Genomic DNA, 17,130 nt, shown 5'->3' with positions numbered 1-17,130 from the left:
TGGCCAGATTCCCGTGATGCACTGCGGGGGGAGGAGGAGGAGGAGGAGGAGGAACATGGCCGCCTCCGGGTTACCCGCCGTGCACCGCGCCGCACACCGCAGAGGAAACCTTCCTCCCCGCCGTCGAGGCGCAGCGCGGGGAAACTCGCGCCAGAGCGTTTGCTAGACGGGCCGGACGCCCTCGGGACGGTGGGCTGGGAGTAGGCCTGACTGTGCCCGTATGGAAAATAGCGAGGCCTCGCCGCGGCCGCCATCTTTGTTGCGGGCCTACTGAACGCTCGGCCCTCCGCCTTCCCGCCATCTTCGTCGAGGGCAGGTAGAAGGTGGCGGCGCCATGGCACGGGCGGGCAACCCAGGTTCCCTATGGGGCGAGGCGGGGGCAGTTCCCGCGAGGTTTGGGCGGCGGTGGGCGGGGCCAGACTGCCACGTCAGGCTTCAGCCGGAGCTAACGGACCCCGGAGGAAGGGGGTGAGGAGCCCCCTGGCCCATAGAGCGCGGGAGGGGGCAGGGATAGACGCCCCCCCCGAGACCTCCAGGATCATAGAGGCTGGGATAGAGTGGAGGGGGGGAACAATGGTTGGGGGTCCCTGGACAGGCAGTGGGGTGGGGTGGGGTGGGGTGGGGTGGGGTGGGGTGGGGTGGGGTGGGGTGGGGACCCGTGCAGGCCCCTCTCCTGCCGCCCACCCCTGATTTAATCCAGGAGGCAGATGAAAGTGCTCGGCAGGGCCTTGTTGGCCACGGCACAAAGGGGCCACAGCCAAGAAGGCCCTCCCAGACTGTCATGCAGAGTAGGAGCAACCATGGGGCAAGGGTGGCAAGCCAAGGGTGGTCACTGGGGTGTGGCCATCCCAAGGAGAAGCCCCCCAGCACCCCTTCCAGCCCCTCTCCTTGAAACTGGGTTGGGGTAGGGAGCTTCTTGCCGGCCTCATTACCTGCCCTCGTGACTAAGAACACCCATAGCTGGCTTCTACTCAGCTGGTTTCCCCGTCCAGAGCTTGCAGATTCAAGGGGGTAGCTGTGTTGGTCTGAAGTAACACAATGAAAATTGAGTCCAATAGCACTTTTAGGACCAAGAAAGCGTGAGCTTGGAGAAGAGTGCTTGCACTCGAAAGCTCACGCCTTGAATAAATCATTGTTGGACTTAAAGGTGCTGTTGGACTCAATTTTTGTCAAGCTAGCAGAGACCATTTGCTCACGCATCCTTGCTGGGGGTGCGGAGGCCTCCTGCACATTTTTCTGAGGCTGGTTGGCCATTCGTTTCGCAGTTTGCATGGCTCCTTGATAGGGCCTGGGCGAGCAGCCCTTGGGCCATCCAGGGTGGTGGGATAGCAGCAGTAGTCTGGATTGGGCTGGGTTGCTGAGAAGGGGTAGCCGAGGAGGAACCCGGACGCCATAGAGCAAGGGTAGTCACCCTGTGGACCTCTAGATGCAAATACTGGCAGGGGCTCATGGGAATTGTAGTCCACGAACATCTGGAGGACCACAGGGTGACTACCCCTGCCATAGAGGACATAGAACAGCTGCTGCAGTGAGTTGGTGGACAAAAGGAAGGGGTGGTCCAGCAGGTCCAAAGGATATCGGCACAGAAGTGCAAAAAGGGAGGCATCGTCTTCCCCGGATCCGGGGTTCCCCACGGGAAAGAAGGGGGGGATTGGGATCTGCTCAGGAGAGGTGGGTGAGCCTTCCAGGGTCAGCAAGGTGCGGTTGAGCATGTGCAGATGAGCCTTTTTCTTCCAGGGCACTGACTCTTCTCCTCCTCCTCCCCCCCAGCAGAACCAGAAGGATGGCCGCACAGGGTTGTCTGCTGGGAGCCGGGCTCTGGGGGGCAGGCGTGGTCCTGTCAGTCTGGGCGATGCTGACGTGGTCTGTCTCCTCGCATGAAGGCCTCCACGGCCATGGGCATTCGCATGGGGACTTGCACCATGGCCACAGCCACCAGAATATCTGGGAGAGCCATCCGCACAAGGACTCTCATCATGAGCACAGCGACTCACACAGCGACTTCCCAGGGCCCATTCACAAGGCTGCTGACCACGGGCACGGCCACGAGGACTTCCACCACGGGCACGGCCACGAGGACTTCCACCACGGGCACAGCCATCCAGACCCCGGCCGTGGACATAGCCATCCGCACGGCCATGTTCACAGAGAGTTTCAGCACTGGCACGAGGACTTCCAGGGGCCTGTTCATGATGGTGCTCACCATGGGCACACGCATGAGGATTTCCACCACCATGGGCACAGCCACGGACACGAGGACCCCAGCCGTGGACATAGCCATTCGCACGGCCACGTTCACAAGGATGCTCTCCATGGGCATGATCACGAAGACCAGCATGGCGGCTACAGCCACGGCCATTTTGAGGAGACTTCTCACCAGCAAGCACACTCCCTCTCGCACGGGCCCAGTGGCCCCAGCCAGGCCGAATCTTCCCGTGGCCACGGGAAGCCGTTTCTGAGAAGGGAGAGGCTGGAGCCGGCACAGCTGTGGACTTACGTGAGTTCCCGTAGCTGAGCCTGCCTGCCCCAGGCTGCGCTCTCACTTTGGTGGGCTTGGGGCAGGGGGCAACGTTCCCCCAGGGCCTCCCGCACTTTGGTCAGCATAAATAATTCCTTCCTGGCCCTGCCTGGCCTTCCTTCCTTGGGGCTGGCCCTGTCAGCGGGGCATCCCCTCCCGTTAGGCCCCTGGGCTTCTGCTAGCTGCCAGAGCCATCACAGATTGCCCATGGGTCCCTTCCGGATCACTGAGCTCCCCCCCCCCCCCCCGACCACAAGGGGGCGGGCTGCTGGCACAGGCATAACTTTTGCTTTCTCCACAGGCCATCGGGGCCACGCTCCTCATCAGCGCAGCCCCCTACTTCATCCTCTTCCTTATCCCAGTGGAGTCCAATTCTGCCCAGCACCAGGCCCTCCTGAAGCTGCTGCTGAGCTTTGCCTCAGGGGGCCTCTTGGGAGATGCCTTCCTGCACCTCATCCCTCATGCCCTGGGTGAGTCCCCCCACCCGGCGCCATAGGTGGGAGGGGGGAAGCTCAATCTCCCGCTCTTTCTGACCCCCTCCCTCAATCTCTTTCCCAGAGCCTCATTCCCATCATGGAGAAGGAGGGGGGCACTCCCATGCAGAGACCACGGTCCCAGGCCACGGACATTCCCACCAGGGTAAGACTGACCCTCCCATTGTCCTGGAGGTTTCTGTCCCTAGCTCCCTCCCTCAGCTCCTCTTTGCAGGGAGCCTGTAAGGCAGGCTGGGCCGAGGAGACAGAAAGAGGGACTGGCCAGAGGTGTTCAGGTGGGGAACTGTCCGTACGTGAAATCTCATTTGGGTTCATGAGCTGGTAGGCAGGAAGTCCCAGCCCCAAAGAAAGCAGCAGCTTTTGAGCCCCCCTCGCAACATCTGAGGAGCCCTGCTGGGTCCGACCAAGGAAGGTCCCTCTAGTCCAGCCTTCTTCCTCAACCAAGGCCAGCCAGTTCCTCTGCAGGGCTAAGAGGGAGGCAGAGAGGCTGAGGCCTTCCTAAGGACATCAGGAGAGCCCTGCTGGGTTAGGCCAGGGAGGGTCCCTCCAGTCCAGCCTCTATCTCACCCAGCGGCCAGCCAGTTCCTCTGCAGGGCCAGCCACAGGGCAGGGAGGTCGAGGCCTTCCCCTGAGAAGACCCTCAGAAGAGCCCTGCTGGGTCAGGCCAGGGAGGGTCCCTCCAGTCCAGCCTCCCGTCTCACCCAGGGGCCAGCTAGTTCCTCTGCAGGGCCAGCCACAGGGAAGGGAGGCCAAGGCCTTCATAAGGACATCAGAAGAGCCCTGCTGGGTCAGACTAGGGAGGGTCCCTCCAGTCCAGCCTCCCGTCTCACCCAGGGGCCAGCCAGTTCCTCTGCAGGGCCAGCCACAGGGCAGAGGGGCCGAGGCCTTCCTAAGGACATCAGAAGGGCCCTGCTGGGTCAGACCCGTAGGGTTTAGCGCTTCAGTGTCCAAAGCAGCTGTTCCAGGCCGAAGCCATGGGTGGGGAGGGGGAGGCAGCGGTGGCAGCGCGCAATCCACAAGAGCAGCGGCCAGCCAGTTTCTCTGGAAGGCGAAGTGGAGGGCAGAGAGATCGAGGCCTTTATAAGAATATCAGGGGAATTGTAAGAACAAGTCATGTCAGACCAACCTTATCTCTTTTTTCGAGAAAGTGACTACTTTGCTGGATCAGGGTAATGCTGTGGACAGAGTTTATCTGGATTTCAGTAAAGTGTTTGATAAGGTTCCACATGATATTCTTGTTGACAAGCTGGTAAAATGCGGTATGGATCCTAATTCTGTCAGGTGGATCGATACCTGGTTGACAAATCGTCCCCAAAGGGTACTTGTTAACGGTTCAGCATCCTCTTGGAGAAGAGTGACAAGTGGAGTGCCCCAAGGATCTGTCCTGGGGCCTGTTTTGTTAAACATATTTATAAATGGTTTGGATGAGGAATTAGAGGGGATACTTATTAAATTTGCAGACTATACTAAACCAAGAGGGGTAGCAAACAGAAAAAAAGACAATACAGGATGATTTTGATAGGCACGAGAAGTGGGCTAAACTGGATAAAATGAAGTTCAATAGAGACAAGTGTAGACTTCTGCATTAGGGTAGGAAAAACCATTTACACCAATATAGGATGGGGGAACTACCCCCATTCAAACTACTGCACCATTGCACTAATTTCTCATGCTAGCAAAGTTATGCTCAAAATCCTACAAGCTAAGCTCCAGCAATATGTGGACCGAGAACTTCCAGAAGTACAGGCAGGATTTCGAAGAAGCAGAGGAACTAGAGATCAAATTGCCAACATACGCTGGATCATGGAGAAAGCTAGGGAGTACCAGAAGAACATCTACTTCTGCTTCATTGACTATGCTAAAGCCTTTGATTGTGTGGAGCATAACAAATTGTGGCAAGTTCTTAAAGAGATGGGAATACCAGAGCATCTTATCTGTCTCTTGAGAAACCTATATGCAGGTCAAGAAGCAACAGTGAGAACTGAACATGGAATCACTGATTGGTTCAAAATTGAGAAAGGAGTTTGGTAAGGCTGCATACGGTCGCCTTGCCTATTTATGCGGAGCATATCATGAGAAAGGCGGGATTAGAGGAGTCACAAATTGGGATCAAGATTGTGAGTCCCTTGGACTGCAAGGCAAACAAACCGGTCAGTCCTAGAGGAGATCAGCCTGACTGCTCCTTAGAAGGCCAGATCCTGAAGATGAAACTCAAATACTTTGGCTACCTCATGAGAAGGAAGGACTCCCTGGAGAAGAGCCTAATGCTGGGAGCGATTGAGGGCAAAAGAAGAAGGGGACGACGGAGAATGAGGTGGCTGGATGGAGTCACTGAAGCAGTCGGTGCAAACTTAAATGGACTCCAGGGAATGGTAGAGGACAGGAAGGCCTGGAGGATCATTGTCCATGGGGTCGCGATCGGTCGGACACGACTTCGCACCTAACAACAACAACAACAAGGATGGGGAGACTTGTCTTAGCAGTAGTAAGTGTGAGAAGGATCTAGGAGTCCTAATAGATCATACATTGAACATGAGTTAGCAGTTTGACTCGGCTAAAAAAGCAAATGGGATTTTGGGCTGTATCAAACAGGGTTCCGTATCCAGATCACGGTAGGTGATCTGGTTTACTCTGCTCTAGTTCAGCCTCACTTGGGAGTCCTGTGTTCAGTTTTGGGCACCCCATTTGAAGAGGGATGTAGACAAACTGGAGCGTGTCCAGAGGAGGGCAACAAAGATGGTGAGGGGTTTGGAGACCAAGTCGTATGAGGAAAGGTTGGGGGAGCTTGGTCTGTTTAGCCTGGAGAGGAGACAACTGAGAGGGGATTTGATAGTCATCTTCAAGTATTTAAAAGGCTGCCATGTAGAGGATGGAGGAGAGGAATTATCTCTTGCCCCGGAGGGATGGATCAGATCCAATGGGACGAAATTAATCCATAGAAAATTCCATCTATACATCCGGAAGAAGTTTGTGACAGTTAGAGTGGTTCCTCAGTGGTTCCTTGTGAGGTGCTGGGTTCTCCATATTTGGAGATTTTTATAGAGAGGCTGGATAGCCATCTGACGGAGAGGCTGATTCCATGAAGGGTCAAGGGAGTGGCAGGTTACAGGGGGTGAGCGATACGGTTGTGAGTGTCCTGCATAGTGCAGGGGGCTGGACTAGATAACCCATGAGGTCGCTTCAAACTCAGGAGCCCTGCTGGGTCAAACCAGGGAGGGTCCATCTAGTCCAGCATCCGATCTCACACAGGGACCAGCCAGTCATCTAGAACAGTGGTCCCCAACCTTTTTTATCACCAGGGACCGGTCAATGCTTGACAATTTTACTGAGGCGGGGTGGGTAGTCGTTTGCCGAGGGATGTCACCACTGCTGCCTGAGCCTACTCCACTTGCTTTCCCGCTGGCGCCCCTGATTTCCCGCCGCCCACTGGGGGGGCGCTGCCTGATGGCGCAGCAGGTAGTTGTGAGTTTCTGCATTCTGCATGGGGTTGATCTAGATGACTTCCACCTCCAGGGCATGGAGAAGAGAGGCGGCTGGACTAGATGGGCCCTCCCTGGCCTGATCAAATCTTGCTGGACTGCTCATAAATTCTTAAATCCAAGATCCTGTCTGTAGCTCCATCCCTAATCCTGCCATATTTTGTTTGTGTGTGGGATGGGGGGGGTGGGCTTAGCTGGACCCGGTGAGGGGTTGGAGGGGTGGCGGAGGGTCTGTGGAGCCTGGCCAGGGTGAGAAAATGGCTGCCACAGGCCTTCCATGGCTTGTGAGAGGGGCCCCAGTCATGGCTAGAGAGGCAGCCTGGTGGAGGCCCTGATGGTCGGTCGGAGTGCTTCCCACGGTCATAGAGAGGACGAAGGCTCCAAAGGCCAGAAGGGCCGAGGCAGGTGGCTTAAGGCTTGGAGGGGCTTTGAGGGGAGTCCGTCCGTCAGTCCTTGCCTGTGACCTTTGACCCACTTCCTTCCCTTCTCTCGTCCAGATCCTGCGCACCAGCACATGATGTTGGTTGGGCTCTGGGTTCTCGGGGGCATCGTGGCATTCCTGGTGGTGGAGAAGTTTGTCAGGCACGTCAAAGGTGGCCACGGGCACAGTCATGGACACAGCCACGGTGGGTAACGGCACAGGCCCTGGCCAGAACCTCCCTCCTCTGTGGATCGCAGCAGCGGGGAGGGAGAGAGAGAGATCGGGGGTGGGGGTAAGGGGGCACTGTGGCCACCCTGCTGCAATTGGGAGCACAGCGTGGCTTACGGCACAGGCAAGTGGGCGGTGGAGGGCCCTGGAGAGGGGCAGGTTCTGCCCACAGGAGTCCCTGCTCAGGCCGTCAGAGTCTCTCTTCTGGGTGGGGGCGGGAGAGGCCGGCAGAGTGGGGCCCCCAGAGGACGGTGATGCCTCCCCCTCCCCCATGCTAGCCGGAGTGGGTGGGCTGGAGGGGGATCACCGTCTTCTGCTCCAGCCGGTCCCTCCTGGAGGAATTGGCAGACGGGAGGCTCACGTCTGGTCCAGACAGCCCCACATCATCCGGGGCCTCTGCTGTGACCCCTCTTTTTGTTCCCTCCCATAGCGGCCAAGGCCAAGGTTAGTGACGATGAGGGGCCGAGAGAGCCTCCGCGGGGAGTGACCGAGAAAGCCCCCTCCAAGAGGAAGACGCCAGAGCCGAAGAAGCCCCCGGAATCCAGTAAGTGGAATGGCGACAGGCAGGGCTAGGGAGCTGCCTCTAGGCCGGCCGGCCGGCCAGCCTGTTTATGGGAGCTCTGGCTCACTGACCCCCTTCTCTCTCTCTCTCTCTCTCTCTCTCCTCCCAGCCATGCGGGTGGCCGGGTACTTGAACTTGGCCGCGGACTTTGCCCACAACTTCACGGATGGGCTGGCCCTGGGGGCCTCCTTCCTGGCGGGCACCACCGTGGGGGCTGTCACCACCCTGACTGTGCTGCTCCATGAGGTGCCCCACGAAGTGGGTGACTTTGCCATCCTGGTGCAGTCCGGCTGCAGCAAGAGGAAGGTAACCTGGGCGGGCCCGCCTCAGTGGGGTGTTGTTTGCCGTCTGCTGCGCAAAGCGTATTTTCCCAGAATTCTGTCTGCCCGGAAAGGGCCTTGTGCAGGGGGAACTTTTAAAGAGGAGCCAGGTCAGGGAAGGATGGGGGTACTTTGGGATGTTCCAAGTCCCTACTCCGAGGCCTGAGGGGCCAGGCTAAGGCCCCCTCCCCATGAAGTACTTCCCAGGGGGGATTCTGGGGGGTCAGCAAGATCCAGGCAGGCACGTCAAGAATTGGGAGATATTCCTGGTGGACAGAGAGGCTCTGAGGCAGCAAAGCAAAAAATGGAGCCTTCATGGACCAGAGCAGTCTGGCTGTCTGTCCTCAGTCTCAAGGCGGCTTCCAGTGCCGTGTGGGTGGGGGAAGCCAGAGGACTTTTCTAGCCTCAACTTCTGCAGCCCAGAGCCCAGGAGGCAGCCTCAGGGGAAGGCCTTGGTCTCTCTGCCCCATTGTTGACCGTCCAGAGGAGCCGGCTGGCCCCTGGGTGAGACGGGAGGCTGGACTGGATGGGCCCTCCCTGGTCTGACCCAGCAGGGCTCCCCTGATGTCCTTAGGATGGTCCTCTCGGCCCCTGGGTGAGAAGAGGGGACGCTGGGAGGGCTCTGTGGGCCGTGTCTGACTCTGCCTTCCTCCGCAGGCCATGAAGCTGCAGCTGGTGACAGCGCTGGGGGCGCTGGCGGGCACAATCTGCTCCCTGCTGGCCGAGGGGGTGGGGGAGGCTGCCACGGCCTGGATCCTGCCCTTCACGGCCGGGGGCTTCATCTACGTGGCCACCGTCTCTGTGATCCCAGAGCTGCTGCAGGAGTCGGGGCCCATCCAGTCCCTGCTGGAGGTGCTGGGCCTCGTGGCCGGGGTGGCCATGATGGTGTTCATCGCGCAGTACGAGTAGATGGGACCGCCCTGCCAGGCAGGCATCCACGGCTGGAGAGAAAAGACCAACAGCGCGCCCCGTCTCAGGGCAGAGACCAGGAGCTGGGCCTCCCACTTCCCCCCAACCTTAGCCTGCTACGCAGCAGAGAGCGAGATCCCCCTGCCCCCCCATGGGTCACCCCTTCCCTTCTGCCTCCAGTTGTGCCGCTGACCTTGCGGTGTGCCCTCCATCCTGCAGGGGGTGCTGTCGGGAGCATTGAGCGTAGGCCTGTCTGGTCTTCCTCTGCCCGATGGGGGGTGTCTGGGATGTCTTTTCTGGGGGGGGAGCAGGGAAGGGTTATTGGGGGAGGGGATGGAGAGGAGGGAACAGGAGCCTCCTTCCCCCCAAAATCAAGGATGAGCCTATGTTTCCACACGGGGGGGGGTTGTGTATAGGGCGTGGTGTCTTCCTCGGCTCTCTGGTCTTTGGGGAAAGGGGAGAAGAGTCAACCAGGGACCAAAATGAGAGATGAAATACACGCGGTTGAGGGTTGGGAATCATGTTTCCAGACTCTGTGGGGGGTCCTAAACGTTTCTGGGGGGGGCGCCTACGCAGTCGCTGGTGTTGGAAGAGTTTGGGGGTGACAGGCTATTTGCCAGAGGACCCCACACACACCCCCTTGCGAACTCCTGTGTCTCTCCCCACAAGAAAAGTGGTGCCAGAAATGATGTTTTTGCAAAATGGGGGGGGGGCGGACCCCACGTGATTCCTTCCTGCCGTAAAAGGCCCCTCCTCGTGAATGGCGAAGACGAATCAAGGACCTGTATAGGGGAGGGCAGAGGGGGGCGATTTCTGTTCTCATCCCTTTTATATCTTTGCATTTTTGTAGGGTGGGGGCATCAGCTGGGGCGGGGATTGTAGGGAGGGGGGTGTCTGTGATTAAAGGCAATTCGCTTCCCACCTCCGTTGTCTGTCTGTTCTTCCCCCGCCGGACACCAGGGGTCGCCCCTCCCAGCCGCGTCCTCCGTCCGCCCCGCGTGGCCCCCCACCCCCTTTCCCGGCACCCCCTACCGACCCCGGGATGCTGTTGCACGAAGGGCCGGGGCGAGGGCTCCCATGCAGGCTGGCATTCCACAGGGGCAGCGGAGATTCCTTTGACGTCTTTAGCTTTGCGTATGCATGCGTATTTCGTCTTCTGGGCGGGGGGCCCGGTGTGCCCCCCCCTACAAATCCCGCCATGACGGAGGGGGGGGTCGACAGGCGAGAGGACTTTTGCAGGGGGAAACTCAACCGGTGCAGCCGCGTCCCTTGGGAGGACCCTGGCCATAGAGATAGGCTAGGCGGTCTGGGCCTCTCCTCCCGGCCGCCTCTATGGTTCCCCCTTCCTTCCCGAGCCATGGCTGCCTCGCTCCGCCTGCGGGGGGCTCTGGCGCTGGTCGCAGGTGCGGGGGGGGGGGGGCGGTGCTCTGGCAGAACCGCACCGGACGAAGCTCTGCCTGCAGCGTGGGGGAACTGGGGCAGAAGGCTGGGCTGGGCTGGGCTGGGGGCGGAAGTGGACCGACCCCCACCCACCCCGCCGTACACCATGCACGCCGGAGAGTGTGCCCCGGGGGGGGTCGGGGAAGGAGACCTCCCTTGGCTGATTTGGGGTGTCCCCCCCCCGCCATAGACCATGCACCCCTGCTAGCATTCCGGGGGGGGACGAAGCAGACCTCCCGCGGCTTTGGGTTGTGTGTCGTCCCCCCCGCTACGCCTGCGAGTGCAATGGGGGCGGGGGGCAGACCAGCCTTGGCTGACTTGGGGTGTCCTTCCTCCCCCCCCCCCACCCACCCCCCGATCTCTCTAGGCGGCGGGAGTGGCATCGGCCGCGCCGTCTGCGCCCGCCTGGCCGAGGAAGGCGCCTCTGTGGCGGTGGCGGATCGCAATGAGTGCGGGGCGGCCGAGACGCTGCAGGGGCTGCGGGCGGGAGACCACCGGGCCTGGGTGGCTGACGTGGGCAGCTCCAAGGACGTGGTGGATCTCATGGGCCGGATCCAGGTGGGCGCTCAGCCTCCCTCGCCTCTCGGGCCGGGCGGGCAAAGAAGGCGTAGGGGGCAGGAAGCCCAGCAGGGGGCTCAGCGGGTCTCTGGGGGCGTCTCGGCTACTGTTAAAAAATGTTGCCTTCCTTTTTCCTTTGGGAGAAGGCTTACAGTATAAATGATGAAACAGGATAAATAAGTGCAACAAAAGCAAGACTTACAAAAAGTCACAGTTTTTAAAAGTCCAAATTCCTAATGGGGGGACCGTGCAAAGGCCTGAACTTATTTATTTATTTATATTTTTATACCGCCCTTCCCTACGGCTCTGGGCGGTCTTGGGGCCGCCTAGCTGGGTGTTGTTCTCTGTTCTTGATACCCCCCCACACACACACACACAGCTTTCCAAAATCCCGGGATCCCCTCCCCCTCCCCAAACGGGCCTGGCTGCCTTGCATCCCATTGGCATTGTTCTTTTTGCCACCATTCCCATAGCTACAGTTACATGACCACAGCAAAACCTCCATGTTCAAAAGCAGTATACCTGCATCCCAGGCTGAAGTCTACAGCAAGGGAATCCTCTCACCTGTGGAAAGCTTGGGTGTAGCCCCACACCGTTTGTCATGCCGACGGGGAGTATCTTCTGGGGCCCGGTGCCATCCGCCCTCCCCTCCGTGGCTGGAGCTCCCTGAAGCAGCCTTCTGCTGAGTCAGACTCTTGCTCCATCCACGCCAGGATCCCCTGCTCAGGTTGGCAGCTTCCACAGCCCAAGAAAGGTCTTCCAAGTCACCTTGTACCTGGTCCTTTTACCTGTAGAGACTGCTGTGGACTGGACCTGGGACCTTCTGCGTGCCACCCCGCCTACCCAAACGTCCTCCTAAACCCCAGAGGGGGCTGAGACTGTGGCCACTTTTTCTGTGCTCTCCTTGATCCTTGTTAACATGAGGAATTCACTGGTGGTGCTGGGCATAAGCACAGACAGCTTCAAGACGGGGAGGACTGGAGGCCTACCAGTGGCTATTGGCAACCGTGGGAGGGCCCCTGGGTGGTGACACATTGGCCTGCCCCAGCACGGCCTCTCTTCTGTACTTAACCCCAGCCAGTGGGTGAATTTGGAGGTCTCTTGGCCTTTGATGTGGTGCGCCCCCCCCTCTTCCCCCTTCCAGGCCCACTATTCCCGCCCAGCCAGTGTATGCGTCAACTGTGCAGGCATCACCATGGACGAATTCCTGCTCAAGCAGACAGAAGAGGCCTTTGACGCTGTCCTCCGTGTGAATCTCAAGGTAAGGGAGGGACTGGGGCTTGTCTGGCTGTGGCCCCCGGGGGGCAGGATGGCGCATGAGGGGCTGGCACTCTCCTCTCCTCCCTACCTGCAGGGGACCTTCTTGGTGACGAAGGCAGTGGCCCAGGCGCTGGTGGAGAGCGGAGCACCCGGAGGCTCCATCGTCAACGTGGGCAGCATCGTTGGGAAGGTGCTGTGCCCCCACCCCACCCCACCCCCTGAGCTCTGCCAAGAGTGGCCTTTAGTTGCTGTCCCCCCCCCCAGCACGGGGCGTCTCCCCCTTCCCATCTCGCCCTCCTCTTTCTCCCTGGCCAGGTGGGGAACCTGGGGCAGGTGAACTACGCAGCCTCCAAGGCCGGGGTGGAGGCCCTGACGAAGACGGCAGCCAAGGAGCTGGCCAGGTGAGCCCCAGTTGAAAGTGGTGGAGCGGAACACGGGGGGGGGGGGAGTGTGGTGGTCCCTCAGGCGCACTGGGGCCCGGCCGCGCATATCAGCTGTTTTGGAGTAGAGAGGCACAGGGACCCCGCCTCCTTCCCTAGACCGTGGGACAGTTGGGGACCTCTTACTGGGCCGCTGGGTCTCTGTAGCGAAGTCTGAGTCCAGGGGCTCCTTTCAGACCAGCCCCATTGTCTTCATGGCCCTTCTAAGGGCACTCCAGCTGTATCAGACCTTCCAGGCAGGTGTGATGGGTCTTGTAGTTCCCCCTTTACACGGGCCAAATGGTGAGTTGGGGCTGGGAGAGCCTTTGCGCTGAGAGCCTGAGAGCAAGGGGACAAGAGGCATTCTTCCCCAAATGCTCAGCAGGTACTCAAGATGTGGCCACACTGGGTTCTTTTCCCAGCCCTGGAGACGGGGGGGGGGGCTGCCTCTGTGACATTTGTGGGCTGGCCTTGGGGGGGGGGCTGCCTGGAAGTGGCCATCCAAGGCCTCCTTGTCCTTTCTGACCTGCTCGGTGACTGACCTGCAGGTACGGGATTCGCTGCAACACGATCCTACCAGGATTTGTCTGCTCCCCGATGACTGACAAAGTGCCCCTGAAAGTGCTGGACAAGGTTAGTGTGGGTGTGTGTGTGTGTGGGGGGGGTGCTAACCAACATGGGGTCAAGAAGAAGAAGAAGAAGAAGAGTTGGTTCTTATATGCCGCTTTTCCCTACCAGAAGGAGGCACAGTCGCCTTCCCTTTCCTCTCCCCACAACAGACACCCTGTGGGGTGGGTGAGGCTGAGAGAGCCCTGATATTCCTGCTCGGTCAGAACAGTTTTTTATCAGTGCCATGGCGAGCCCAAGGTCACCCAGCTGGCTGCATGTGGGGGAGCGCAGAATCAAACCTGGCATGTCAGATTAGAAGTCCGCACTCCTAACCACGACACCAAACTGGTTAGCTACTTAAGAGATGGGGGGCCCAGAAGGCCACAACAGAGCAGGAGTGGCCTAGCAGTTCCAGGATCTGACTAACCCCGGGGAGGCCTGGGTTCGAATCAGTCGAGGGCTTCCGGGTTGACCCAGGGACACTCACAGCCTACCTTAGAGGGGTGTTGTGAGGCCAAAGAAGAGGACATCTGTGTCACACTGAGCTCCCAGGAGGAGGGGCAGGCAAAAATGAACACCTGTTGAGTCAGGCCTCCGGGGCCCCGTCCCCACAGAGGCCAAGACAGAGAGAAAGGAGGGGAAAATGTGACTCCAAAACATGGATTAAGAATCCAGAGGTTAAAGAAATCAAAATATAAAGGCCGGATAATTCATTTTCTCCACATACAAATCAATTATACAAAAATATATGTATTTATTACAAAAGAATAAAATGATTCAATTTTCAATGGCTATTTGGCCAGAATGCATATGAGCAGGGTCACGTATAGTTCCCCCAAGGAGCAAGAAGATGGAGCGTCCCTGGTCCAGACAGGAGAAAGTGAAAGGAGCCCTTCTGGATCAGGCCAGCGGCCCCTCCAGTCCAACGCTTGGCATCCCGTAGTGGCCACAACCCAGGGGTCCTCAGGAGGTCCCCCAGTGGGGCCAGAACCCCAGAAGCATCCAGAGCATCCCTGCTCCAGGTATCCCAGAGCCCCTGAAGGATGCAGAATCCCTGGCCAGTCTGGTCTGGAGGAAATTCACCAAAGTGGCAACCGGCATTTCCCTCGGCATGCAAGGAAGGGCCACAAGAGCCACGCTCAAGCGCAATCCCTTCTGCCCACCCACTCACCAGTGGATAAAATCAGCCTCTCCGTCAGATGGCTCTCCAGCCCCTGCTGAAAAACTTCCAAAGGAGGAGAACCCACCACCTCTCAAGGAAGCCTGTTCCACTGAGGAACCACTCTGACTGTCGGGAACTTCTTCCAGATGTTTAGCCCAAAATTCTTTTGCATGAATTTCATCCCATTGGATCTGGAGCAAGAGAGAAGAACTCTGCTCCCCCTCTGTGTGACAGCCCTTCACGTCCTTGGGCAGGCTATCCTGACACCTCTGAGTCACCGGAGGGAGGCCCGTGGACAGCTGTTCCCAGCCATTCCCTGCCAATCTCCCTTTCTCTCTTTGCAGTTTGCCGCGATGGTGCCCCTGGGACGGCTTGGGCAGCCAGAAGGTCAGGCAGTCAGCCAGCATGGACCATGCAGAGGGTTGGGGGCTAACTGAGCCACATTCGGGGGCGGGGGAAGCAGGCTGGTGGGCAGCCAGCTGTCCCCCCTGCTCCCTGGTTCCTTCCCTCCCCCCCCTTGGCCATTCGGTGCCTGGCCCTTCCCTCCTTCCCCACAGCTGGAAGCCCCTTCGGGTGCAGCCAAGAGCACCTGGAGGGGTTCCACCTCTGGCCAGCCAGGAGCATCTGGATCCTGAGGGGCAGGGGTGGGAATGGCACCCACCCACCTTCCACGCACCCCAACCTTACAGTCTAAGAGTCGACTAGGGACTGGGGCCCCAAGCAGGTGGGAGACTCCTGGGCTCCCTGCATGGAGGGGCACCCTTGACTTCCTGCAGGGGAGGGACAGGTGGGTTTGGGGGAAGGGGGAGCCCCATTGTGAATCCCGTCCTTCTCCCCAGAAGTGGCCGATGTATGCGCTTTCCTGGCCTCCGAGGACAGCAGATACATCACCGGCGCCAGTGTGGAAGTCACGGGTAAGCGGGGAGGGGCCTGGAAGGGGAGGGAGTTCTGATTCCAAGATGACTCTTCCCTTCTGTTGCTGTTTCTCCAAAGGGGGTCTTTTCATCTGACACATCCGCTTCTGGAGCCCCCCACCCCACCCTCATGCCGAGTTCCAGGCCCCTGAGATGACCCTCCTGAGGACCCTGAGGAAGGAGGGGCAACTCCAGCCTGACCAGCACCTGGAGCCGCCCTGAGATGCGAGGGGAGGAGCTGGAGCAGGGTCTCCGGGGTCCTCTGGGGAGGGGGGGGGGGGCTCTTGCTCCAAAGGGGCGGCCAAGTCCTGCTCCAGATGCCTGCTGTCAAGAAGGGGGCGGATCAGAAGGGGGCGATTGGTTAGCGGTCCATCTTCTGACTGACTGAGTGTGATCAATAGATATAGAACATAAAATAAACGAGTCTTTGCAGCCTCAACAGAAGCAGATTTTTGAGAGGAAAGGGAGATGCCTCAGCGTTGGGGGAAGGTTTTCTGGTGAAGCGTTGTCTGACATCCGAATGCCCGAACTGCTGGGGAAAAGCCAAAGCCCAGGAGAAACCTCAGGGAAGGGACAGGCCAGGATCCGTTCCCCTGGGAAGCAAGGCAGGGTCAGGCCCCACAGAAAGTCTAGACAGAGGCAGGCAATGGCAAAAAACCCCCTGTGGATCATGGCCCCGCCCGGGCGGCCCGATCTAGCCCAGACCACGTCTGTTCACCACTTGCCTTGGCCAGGCTGGCCCAAGGGAACCGATCTTGACCTCAGAAGCCCACAGAGCAGGAAGAGAGCCCGTGGGCGTCCGGAGAGCCAGTTTCCCCGTGCAGGTCTCCGGGGTCCTTGGGCTTCCTCTTGCCTCTGCCCCGCCTCACCTCCACTTGGGGAAAGAGGTTCCTGTTGACTTTGGAGCTCTGAACTCACCAAACGGTCCCCATTCCTCTCGCTTCTGTGCGCCACGTTTCCCCAGCAGCCCAACTGTTGTGCTTCAGTTCTCAGCTCCTCTTGCTTGTTCTTCCAAGAAAACGTCCCCTGCTTGTTCCCCACCACCACCACCCTGCCTGCCCCACGCTCTCCGCTGCAGGGCAGAGACTCTCTCCTCCAAACGGATCACCAGTTTGACCACCCAATTTGCACATATTCGTATCCTGGCAGGGAGGCAAACCTTCTGCAGCTGCTTCATGTTCCTCACTCCCTCTCCCTTTGGACAACGGTTCACACAGCTCTGCTGCATTCAAGGACCTTCCAGGAAGTTCCCCAGGCCAAGATGAAGGAGTCGCAGCACAGCAGGGGGCGGGGCTTGCAATCACACACACACACACACACACACACCCCAGCAAACACGTCCTCAATCAGCCACACAATGCAGACCTCAAGAGGCAAACACAAACGCCACACAAACCCCCCTCTCACCTTCCAATACTGGCCTCTCTCAATCACACAACCATGCAGCCTGGGCTACTGTTGCCCAGGAGATGGGAACCCCCCCCCCCGAAAAAAAAGAAAGCTAGGTGGGGCATCCCTGGTGAATACGTGGGCAGGAGGCCACCAAGGAAGAAGTCCAAGGTTGCTATGCAGACAGGCCGTGGCAAAATCCCTGTTTTTCTTTAACGCAGCGTGGAGGGTTGAGGCTGGCCAGAAGCGAAACCAGGTTGGGCTTGGCTAGCGCATGGAAGGGTGACTGGCATTTTTCCACCTGTGCCAAGCAGATTACTACCTGTCCTCGCAACACCTGGCCACCATGATCCATGCAACGGTCACTTCCAGACTACACTTCTGTAACTTGCTCTACGTGGGCCTGCCCGTATCACTGACTTGGAAATTGCAATAGGTACAGAATGCA

The 17,130-nt window shown here is 58.9% G+C and overlaps 2 protein-coding genes across 8 annotated transcripts; both read left to right on the top strand.

Annotated features, from left to right (window-relative positions):
• Positions 1-39: 39 nt before the first annotated feature.
• On the top strand, positions 40-9,457 carry SLC39A7 (solute carrier family 39 member 7). 5 transcript variants are annotated; one of them, XM_077324496.1, is made up of 8 exons: positions 40-316; positions 1,774-2,497; positions 2,820-2,988; positions 3,077-3,157; positions 6,989-7,117; positions 7,571-7,684; positions 7,812-8,008; positions 8,680-9,457. In XM_077324496.1, exons 2-8 carry the CDS (start codon positions 1,784-1,786, stop codon positions 8,929-8,931), a joined length of 1,656 nt encoding a protein of 551 aa, XP_077180611.1. In that variant the 5' UTR covers positions 40-316; positions 1,774-1,783; the 3' UTR covers positions 8,932-9,457. The 5 variants fall into 5 exon arrangements, with proteins under 5 accessions (XP_077180611.1, XP_077180608.1, XP_077180609.1 ...); XM_077324493.1 differs by having other exon boundaries at positions 1,771-2,497; XM_077324494.1 differs by lacking the exon at positions 40-316 and adding an exon at positions 359-468.
• A 735-nt stretch (positions 9,458-10,192) lies between these two features.
• HSD17B8 (hydroxysteroid 17-beta dehydrogenase 8) lies at positions 10,193-15,737 on the top strand. Of its 3 annotated transcripts, XM_077324504.1 has the most exons (9): positions 10,193-10,334; positions 10,739-10,929; positions 12,074-12,190; positions 12,284-12,379; positions 12,505-12,590; positions 13,157-13,241; positions 14,724-14,766; positions 15,219-15,293; positions 15,373-15,737. In XM_077324504.1, exons 1-9 carry the CDS (start codon positions 10,289-10,291, stop codon positions 15,387-15,389), a joined length of 756 nt encoding a protein of 251 aa, XP_077180619.1. In that variant the 5' UTR covers positions 10,193-10,288; the 3' UTR covers positions 15,390-15,737. The 3 variants fall into 3 exon arrangements, with proteins under 3 accessions (XP_077180619.1, XP_077180618.1, XP_077180620.1); XM_077324503.1 differs by lacking the exon at positions 14,724-14,766; XM_077324505.1 differs by lacking the exons at positions 12,284-12,379; positions 14,724-14,766.
• The last annotated feature ends 1,393 nt before the right edge of the window (positions 15,738-17,130 follow it).

Source organism: Paroedura picta, chromosome 3, assembly GCF_049243985.1.
Source record: "Paroedura picta isolate Pp20150507F chromosome 3, Ppicta_v3.0, whole genome shotgun sequence".
NCBI classification, from domain to species: domain Eukaryota; kingdom Metazoa; phylum Chordata; class Lepidosauria; order Squamata; family Gekkonidae; genus Paroedura; species Paroedura picta.
Note: the sequence above shows the minus strand (reverse complement) of the source record. Positions and strands in the feature narration are given on the sequence as shown.

Coding starts and splice junctions, on each gene's coding strand:
- SLC39A7 (XM_077324496.1), top strand. CDS start 1,784: ATGGCCGCACAGGGTTGTCTGCTGGGAGCCGGGCTCTGGGGGGCAGGC. Junction 2,989..3,076: donor CCTCATCCCTCATGCCCTGG/GTGAGTCCCCCC, acceptor TCTCTTTCCCAG/AGCCTCATTCCCATCATGGA. Junction 3,158..6,988: donor CCACGGACATTCCCACCAGG/GTAAGACTGACC, acceptor TCTCTCGTCCAG/ATCCTGCGCACCAGCACATG.
- HSD17B8 (XM_077324503.1), top strand. CDS start 10,289: ATGGCTGCCTCGCTCCGCCTGCGGGGGGCTCTGGCGCTGGTCGCAG. Junction 12,380..12,504: donor TGGGCAGCATCGTTGGGAAG/GTGCTGTGCCCC, acceptor CTCCCTGGCCAG/GTGGGGAACCTGGGGCAGGT. Junction 13,242..15,218: donor CCCTGAAAGTGCTGGACAAG/GTTAGTGTGGGT, acceptor CCTTCTCCCCAG/AAGTGGCCGATGTATGCGCT.